Raw genomic sequence first — 9,797 nt, 5'->3', positions numbered from 1 at the left:
TTTAATGCAGCAACGCAACGCAGCGCAGCGCAGCAAAAAATAGACTCGGTACGAAAACGATCGCCTCACTGCTGCAGACGCAACGCTCCTGGAACGGACTGACGGACCGCATCCGCGTGCAGTGTGAAAGCTGTCATCCGTTTACATGGGTACGGAAAAAAATACGCAACGCACACGCACTGCAGACGGAGTATGTGTGAAACGGGCGTGACGACGACGTTGCGGCAAACAGGAAATGCGATTAATAATATCGTTTCTTATACTTATGAAGTACTAGCATGCATAAAAAACAAAACGGTGAATCCGTTAATTACTTATACCTGGTGATAATATATAGTATCAAACACAACACATTGTAAATTGGTTAATTTTTGGAAAACGTTTTATGTATGTAGACTACTTTCCTAACAAGGTTAGGTTACTGCTTTTGACTTTTCACATCGCAATTGTAATGTTACAATGCAATAGTTTTAAATTATTTGTAAACTGTATATTATTTATTTATAACTTATTTGTAAGTTATATATCTTATTTGGTTGTTTATATTGTTATTTTAGTATATTCTTTATGGTTACACGCATGCATTAACATATAAATAAAAGTTTAATGTTCTCAGCAAGAATGTCAAGTCTTATGATGTTATTAAAATGAATAGATTATGGGTTTACTTGATAATGAAAAGGGTTAGGGTAAAAATACCAGCATGGTTTGTATATGAATAACATGCCAAGACAAATAGTTAAATGTTATTGAGATATAAAAACCGTTTAATTAATTCTAATAAAGAAGGTGGGATTTGTATATACAACTACACACACACACACACACACACACACACACACACACACACACACACACACACACACACACACACACCTTCTCTATAATTCAATTCAAGAAGCTTTATTGGCATGACAAAAAATACATTTTGTATTGCCAAGGCATTCAAACAATAGAAAAATGATTTGTAACATCTGAATATATTTAGAGATATTAGTAATAATAATAGAACTAAAATAAAAAGACATACATAGTAGGCTATGTGCAGATGGCTAGATATAGCAAAATAATACATTTTAATAAAATATTAATGATAAAATAAATAAATAATAATAACAATAAATAAAACATGTAATACAGAAATCATGTAACAACTGAACATATACATTATATACGATGTATAATATCTCTCTATTTCTCTATATCTTTCAGATATAGATCAGATTCAGATTTGTTTTATTGGCATGAATAAATTGGCATGAAATCATGAATAAATTGGCATGATTTCATTGGCATGAAATCATATAATATTGCCAAAGCTAGGAATTTATGAACATAATTAAAAATACATATATGAACATTAATCATAATAATAATATATAATATATACACATAGCCTACATACACACACACACACACACACACACACACACACACACTGAGCTGAGGTTACTGTGGTGGACAGTAGAGAAACACACCGAGTTCAGACGCAATATATACATTACACACGTTTCAATGCCTTGGCAATACAAAATTTATTTTTTTGTCATGCCAAAAGCTTCTTGAATTGAATTATAGAGAAGCTGTGTGTGTGTGTGTGTGTGCAATGAACTATTTGTCTTGGCATGTTGTTATACAAACCATGCTGGTATTTTTTTTTAACCCTTTTCATTATTAAGTAAATCCATAATCTATTCATTTTAATAACATCCTAAGACTTGCTGAGAATATTAAACTTTTATTTAAATGATGCGTGTACCATAAAAGATATATATAAAATATAATTATATTAACCAAATAAGATGGAAATAACAATAGAAATAACTTACAAATAAGTAATTAAGTTAATGTATATTGTTATAAACAATATACATTAACAAAAATAATTTTAAACTATTGCATTGTACAACCCCAAATCAGAAAAAGTTGGGACAGTTTGGAAAACGCAAATAAAAAAAGTAGTGATTTCTAAATTTACTTTGACTTGTATTTCATTGCAGACAATATGAACACAAAATATTTCATGTTTTGTTTGGTCAACTTCATGTCATTTGTAAATATGCATCCTTTCCTGTCATTCAGACCTGCAACACATTTCAAAAAAAGTTGGGACAGGAGCAATTTAGGGCTAGTAATGAGGTAAAAGGGTTAAATAATGATGTGATTTGAAACAGGTGATGTCAACAGGTGATTGAAATTATGATTTGGTACAAAAGCAGCATCCAAGAAAGATCTAATCCTTTAGGAGCAAAGATGGGCTGAGGATCGCCAGTTTGCCAACAAATACGTGAGAAAATTATTGAAATGTTTAAAAACAATGTTCCTCAAAGAAAGATAGGAAGAGATTTGGATATTTCACATTCAACAGTGCATAACATAATTACAAGATTCAAGGAATCTGGAGGAATTTCAGTGCGTAAAGGACAAGGCCGCAAGCCTAAGCTGAACAACCGTGATCTCCGATCCCTCAGGCGGCACTGCATCAAGAATCGTCATTCATCTATAGGCGATATCCCCACATGGGCTCAGGACTACTTTGGCAAACCTTTGTCAAGTACCACAATACGTGGTTACATCCACAAATGCCAGTTAAAACTGTACTGTGCCAAAAGGAAGCCTTATGTTAACAGTGTCCAGAAGCGCCGTCGACTTCTCTGGGCTCGGAGGCATCTGGGATGGACCATCATCACTTGGTGTCTTCAGTCCCTAAACGTCTTTTAAGTGTTGTGAAAAGGAAGGGCAACATTACAAAGTGGTAAATGCTTTACTGTCCCAACTTTTTTTGAAATGTGTTGCAGGTCTGAATGACAGGAAAGGATGCATATTTACAAATGACATGAAGTTGACCAGACAAAACATGAAATATTTTGTGTTCATATTGTCTGCAATGAAATACAAGTCAAAGTAATTTTAGAAATCACTTCTTTTTTATTTGCACATTCCATACTGTCCCAACTTTTTCTGATTTGGGGTTGTAACATTGCGATGTGAAAAGTCAAAAGCAGTAACCTAACCTTGTTAGGAAAGTAGTCTACATACATAAAACGTTTTCCAAAAATTAACCAATTTACAATGTGTTGTGTTTGATACTATATATTATCACCAGGTATAAGTAATTAACGGATGCACAGTTTTGTTTTATACATGATAGTACTTCATAAGTATAAGAAATTATAAACATTGTTATTAACATGTTTTTTTTATTGCGAGAAAAAACATTAATATACAACAAAGAAAACATATTAATACATATATACAACAAAATAAAATAAAAAAAGAACAATGAAACAAAAAAATGCCAGAGTGTACAAACCTTGATAAATTAATTTAAAAAAAAGTATATTCATTAAGAATATTACAAGTCTTTCTTTCTTTTTTATTCACAATATTATTCAAACTGGTGCAATAGTCCTTAGTCTCCTGAAGAAAATGAATAAAATGTGGCTTGGATCTTGACCATTTCTTTTTGTGTTCCCAAAATAATAAAAGGTTGAACAATAAAGGTGAAATTATTATTATTATTATTATTATTATTATTATTATTATTATTATTATTACATCCATTGGAATAATATACATATATCAAAATTATTTAATTTAAATATAACATTTGTTTTCTTTCTAATGAAATTTTCCACGTCCACCCAAAAAAATCTTTGTGTATATACAATAACAAAATAGATGAATAATATATAATTTTTCTATTGAACAAAAATCACATGAATAATCAATATCTAAATTAAACCTCTCTATCACACTTTTAGCTGGATATATACCATGTAAAAATTTAAATGTAACTTCTTTTACTTTATTATTTAAGCAGTATGCTTCAAAAGTACACCAAGCTTTATTCCAGTTTATATTTCTAAATACACTGTTCCACAATAAACTTTTATGAGTAGCTGTTTCACCTGTTATAATATCCCTAATATGTTTATTAGTAGGCCTACAACTGTGTTTCAGAATATCAATGTCTCCTAAAAACATGCTGTCTTGAACATATACTGCCTCAGGACATTGTTATTAACCGCATTTCCTGATTGCCGTAACGTCGTCAGACTTGAACGCCACTAACCAATGAGAAGAGTTGCGGGCGGGACGAGTCGTGCAGTCCCGCTCCAGGTGCAACCCCGCCTCAATCGACGTCATACTTTGGCACTAACCAATGAGACGAGTTGTGGGCGGGGGGACACGTGCAACCCCGCCCCCACATGCAACCCCGCCTCGATCTGCAGGCTGCAGCCAGGTGCTTCTCAACACTTTAGAAACTGATCATTAATGATTAAAGGGGGGGGGGGGGGGGGGGTGAAACACTATCAGTCAGTGTCATGTCAATCTTGAGTACCTATAGAGTAGCATCGCATCCTGCATATCTCCGAAAAGTCTTTATTTTTTAAATAATTATATAAGAAAGATGCGCTGTTCCGAGTCTTTCCGAAAAAAGCCGAGCGGGTGGGGGCGTATCGTGTGAGCGGATGACGAGTGCGCGCCGCTGCTATTGTGTTGAGTGCGTCGTAAAGCTGTGTCATCCCTAACAGCGGGAAAAAACTTTATTCAAAATAAAATTTACTACTGAGGCTACTGAGTTAGGCCTACATCCTTCAGAAGGAACTAGTTATTTGGATCAGTATTCTTAAGTGGAGATCATGATAACCCACTAGTAATTAGGCTAAGTATTACAGTTTTTTACGATTGTTTACATAGTAAAATAAAAATGTTCACACAATTTGCAAAATTCTACTCCAATGAGCAAAACATTTCCACAGATTTGTACAACATTACACACAATGTCTGCTTCACCCTTTTTGCAAAACATTACACACAGTGATTTGTACAACTCTACACACATTGTCATACCTTAGACACAGATAAGGATTGTGAGGTTACTTCCTTGACATTACAAAGCCTTGGATTGCCAATGACCACACTAATGAACGAATTGGATAGTCACATCCACCAAGTGTGGAAGCACACATGTGCTAATTTGAAAACACAGCACTCAGGTGTACTATAAATGTCTGCAGGTGAGTACACCTGTCTTCAACAAAAATGGAAGGAGCTAGAAGAAGAAGAAGAAGAAGAAGAAGAAGAAGAAGAAGAAGAAGAAGAAGAAGAAGAAGAAGAAGAAGGAAAAATGTAATTTGACACTCACCAATGTCCCAGGGCAGTGAAGGGGTTACATCACCCTTTGCGCTGCTATTACACAAAATGGGGTCCTTCTCCACCATGCAAAACTGGGACCCTATAATGCAAATCGAATACTTGCATTTCTTGACAGATTGCATGAGGTTATCACAGCTTTAAACCAAGTGGACCAGATGCAGTACATTGTCGTTTGGGACAATGTCTCATTTCATCGGGCTGCTCTGGTCCAGAATTGGTTCCATGAGCACCCTGAATTTGAAGTCGTATACCTTCCCCCATACACCCCTTTCCAGAATCCAATAGAAGAGTTTTTTTCAGCATGGCGGTGGAAGGTATATGACCTGCGGCCCTATGATCGTTTTCCCCTCATTCCGGCCATGGAGCAGGCCTATGATCATATCGAAGCAGCTTCTGTGCAGGGGTCGATTCGTCACATGAGGTGATTCTTCCAATGTTGCCTTGCCAATGAAGACATAGCCTGTGATGTGGATGAATCTTATGGCCTGATCCAGCCAGACAAAGAGATGATGAATAGTTACAGTATTCTTGTTGCTTTTTTCTTCAGAGTCAATGTGCATGTACTTCATGCAGTCATTTTTATTTGACTACAGATTTTTTTACATTGATTTCATTGTTGGTTGATTACTGTAACTGATTATAGTAAGAAGTACTGTAAGTATTGAAATAAACAATATAAAATAATATAAATATCCAGTCTGCAGCATCAGTGTTGTGCAGTGCTTGGTAAGTTTATAGTAGGCCCCGTTGTGTATATTCTCCCTATATCTCATATTCATGAAGAATGTTGTGGGTTTGTTACAGTTTTTTTTTTTTTCATCTAAATGATCCCTTACATAGCAATGTCTGTCCAAAATGTAGCACATGCTATTTCCTAAAATTTGTCTTTTTTACAAATGTGTTTTTTATTTATCACAGCAGTGTGAAACTGGCTACAATAGTGTCTGATCATTGAGGACTGTGTAGGTTAAATGAAAACTAATAGCATTTTAACAAATATGTGTATATGTTTGGACTGAAGTGTGTCCTTTTGCAAACAATCTAGGAATTATGCAAATTGAGTGTGGTGTTTGGATAACTGCGATTATATTTTGAAAAAAAGAAACCAGTTTTCAAAATTGCATGTAAACTATTGAAAAAAACTGTAAAAATCTTACAAAAACCTCAAAAGCTTACAATGACTTCAGTAATTATTACAGAGTTGTTTTTCACTTTAGAATATTGATCCAAATAATTAGTAATACCTTTAGAATGATGTACTAGTGGGTTATCATTACACCTTTAATTTACAATTAATTATGTATAATGCATTATTCACATTTATTATGAACCTGCATATAGTAGTTCTTAGTAGTCCTCTGGAAAGTATGAAAAAAGTAGTTATTGATTAGCTTATAGTGAACTACCACATTCAACTGAGTGTTATTACTTTCTATTTGTTATTCAGTGTAGTTAATAGTAACTAGAATGTTAATATTGTGTTACTCATTTGTTCCTGTGTAATTATTAATACCATAAAACAATACTTTTGTGCTGTCAGGATTCCTTCTTAATACATAAATATTTGTTTCTATTTTCTATTACTCTGTGGTAAATGTGTTGTACATCGTAACTGTGTAAGCAAATATTTATCCAAGTTTATTGCAGCTTATTATTTTTTTCAGTCATTTGAAAGTGCTACATTTATTTTTTACATGTATTTACAAAATCAAATCACAATCTTCACAAAACCAGAGGTCATTTCAACAACTGTGCAAACTTTTGGCATGAATAAATGCCACACAAAAATAAATCAAATAAAGCTAAATTGGGTTTGCTAATTATATTATTGTGATTATATTTGTTCTTTAAAAGACTGGAAGAATGGGAAGACAAAAACAAAAGTGTACTGTACAGAGTACACTTTCAGAGACTACTGTACAGACAATCATTTGAGGAAGTCAGATCAAAATATTGGCACCACTAATAATTGTTAAAAAAAGAAAGACTTTCACTCGTGTCAGAGACCAGTCATGATGATCACCTTAATGCACAACACAACCTTTCAAAGACTGCAAACCATTACTTTGTGTAGCAATACTGTTCTAGTCATAAGTCACACAGACAGTAAGAAAAACTGATAACCGTTATGCTTTTGTAAATGTAAATATGGTTTAGATGCTGCAAAAACATGTAATTCTCATGAAACACTCCAAATGTAAACATGTATACGTTTATCAGATATGTATCAAAGAAGTGCAAATAATGGGGCTCGATTAAGGTAATGTCAGTTTCTCTGAAACACTTGGTCCAATGGCATACGGTGTGCAGACTAACTGCACATTATTCCTGCATTATATTATATATAATGGGGGCGGCAGTGGCTCATGTAGCCTGTCTACAAACCGAAAGGTTGGTGGTTCAATCCCCGGTTCCACCTGACAAAAGTGTCAAGGTGTCCATGAGCAAGACACCTAACCCCAGCTGCTCCCAACGAGCTGGATGGAGCCCCACATGGCTGACATCGCCGTTGGTGTATGAATGGGTGAACGTAAGGCAAAATGTAAAGCGCTTTGGATGGCCATAGGGTCTGTTAAAAGCCCTATATAAATGCAGTCCATTTATAATAAACCATTCGTTTTCTGATGGAAACTTGGTGTGGAGAATCCACTATCACATGCACTTCATTTTTTGTACATTAAGGAACAGGTTCATTGTTAACACAGAAAACAAGGTAAAACAAGTTCAAGTAACTATTAAGTCTTTGAGAAACTTAATACCATGACTGCATTAGTGTTAGTAAATTAGCTGTGTTACAGATTAAAATACTTCCTGGATTGATCAGCTTGTGTTTCACAAATGAAAGTACATAATGCAGTAAAACCTGCTTGGTGAAGTGTCTTAGCTGATCATTTGATCACATACAGACACTACTGAATAGTGCATTGTTTAAAACACAACACACATATTGCAAGAGTCCAGATCTGGCCTTTATATTGACAGCAAGCTTTATCCTGATCTTTGTTCATTTAGTCGATTATTCCTGCAAAAGTGTTAATGGGCAAAGGCAATCCTTTGCTCATGTATTTGCTCAGTCCAGCATCGCCGTCGTCTTCTGCCATGAACTTTGACTTTAAGGATTTTTGAATATAATATCCAGGGTCTCGACAAGGAGAGACTTCAATGCTGTATTAGAAAATATACAATAAAAAACAAATCAATATCACTTTAAGACCAGAAAAATGTCAGTCAGTAAGAGTTTATAATATACTTTTATTCAGCAAGGATGCAATAAATTGATCAAAAGTGTTGTTCCTTTAAATGTTTGTTTGTAGCAGTTCAATTCTGATAATAATAAGAAAGTTTCTTAAATGCCAAAACTGCATATTCAAATGATTTCTGAAGGATCATGTGGCTCTAATGACTGGAGTAATGGAAAATTCATATTTGCCATCACAGGAATAAACAACATTTTTAGGGAAAAAAGAAATTGTAACAAAAGTGTAGTAATATTTCATAATATGACTGTTTTTACTGGGTTTTCAATCAAATACATGCAGCCTTGTTGGGCATAAGAGACTTATTTCAAAATTATTTTAAATCTTACTGACCCCAAAACTTGCCTAATTAAATGATGATAGCTGTAGCAGAAAAAAAAGATTTCTCACCTCTCAACGTTCATAAATTTCCTTCGAAAGTCTTTGTCCAAACGCACCGTGAAAGTTGATTTGTCTGGCGTCTTCAATTTAAAATTGCACGTTCTGATCTTTTTCTCCTTATAAAACGAAGAAACAGCATAAATGTCCAAACTTAATCAGCTATCATTTGCATTTCCTACTCATAAGAGCCTTAGCTAAACACACTTCAAGGTTGCAGTCCAACAACGTAAAATGTCCTAGGGTTCCAAATGTAGGGTTCCGGTTCCCTAAAGGATTATGGCACTATGGGGATGTGTCCTCACTGAACCCGGTGTCTGAGGCACATGTAACATCATTGCAGTCATTGGCCGCCACAGTGTGATGACGTAGCAAGGTGCACCTCAATGTATAATCAGGGCACCTGACAACACATCATCAGATCAGACCTCCGTTCATCTTCGGAACACAAATGAAGATATTTTTGTTGAAATCCGATGGCTCAGACAGGCCTTCATTGACACCAATGTCATTACCTCTCTCAAGACCTATAAAAGGCACTAAAAGATGTCGTTACAACGCCCATCTCACTACAGCGATTCTACAATTATTTTAGGAAGTGACGCGAATAGTTTTTGTGAGCAAAAAAATTAATAAAATAACAAATTATATAGCAATGGGCCGATTTCAAAACAAAGTTTAGAACGTTATGAATCAGTGAATCTATTCCGGTTTTGGATCGCCAATGTCACGCGATTTCAGCAGTTTGACACGCGATCTCTATCAACGGCCCATCACTATATAAGTCGTTATTTCGTTTTTTTTGCGCACAAAAACTATTATCGTCGCTTCATAAAATGATTGTAGAATCACTGTAGTGAGATGGACTTAATAACGACGTCTTTAGTGCCTTTTATGGGTCTTGAGAGAGAAAATGACATTGGTGTCAATGAAGGCCTTTCTGAGCCATCGGATTTCAACAAAAATATCTTTATTTGTGTTCCGAAGATGAACGGAGGT

The 9,797-nt window shown here is 34.8% G+C and overlaps 1 protein-coding gene across 7 annotated transcripts in view; it reads right to left on the bottom strand.

Moving 5' to 3' along the window:
* Positions 1-6,784: 6,784 nt before the first annotated feature.
* Positions 6,785-9,797, bottom strand: part of LOC137094190 (phosphoinositide 3-kinase regulatory subunit 6) — a 34,979-nt gene continuing 31,966 nt past the window's right edge. For all 7 annotated transcript variants that reach the window (XM_067459533.1, XM_067459529.1, XM_067459531.1 and 4 more), the window contains 3 exons: positions 8,811-8,917; positions 7,537-8,328; positions 6,785-7,491 (listed from right to left, as the gene is read on the bottom strand). In XM_067459533.1, the coding sequence (XP_067315634.1) occupies positions 8,172-8,328; positions 8,811-8,917 (264 nt within the window). In that variant the 3' untranslated portion in view covers positions 6,785-7,491; positions 7,537-8,171. The remainder of the gene's footprint in view (positions 7,492-7,536; positions 8,329-8,810; positions 8,918-9,797) is intronic.

This window comes from Pseudorasbora parva, chromosome 12 (genome assembly GCF_024679245.1).
Source record: "Pseudorasbora parva isolate DD20220531a chromosome 12, ASM2467924v1, whole genome shotgun sequence".
Taxonomy (NCBI): domain Eukaryota; kingdom Metazoa; phylum Chordata; class Actinopteri; order Cypriniformes; family Gobionidae; genus Pseudorasbora; species Pseudorasbora parva.
This window is presented reverse-complemented; position numbering and strand designations above follow the sequence as displayed.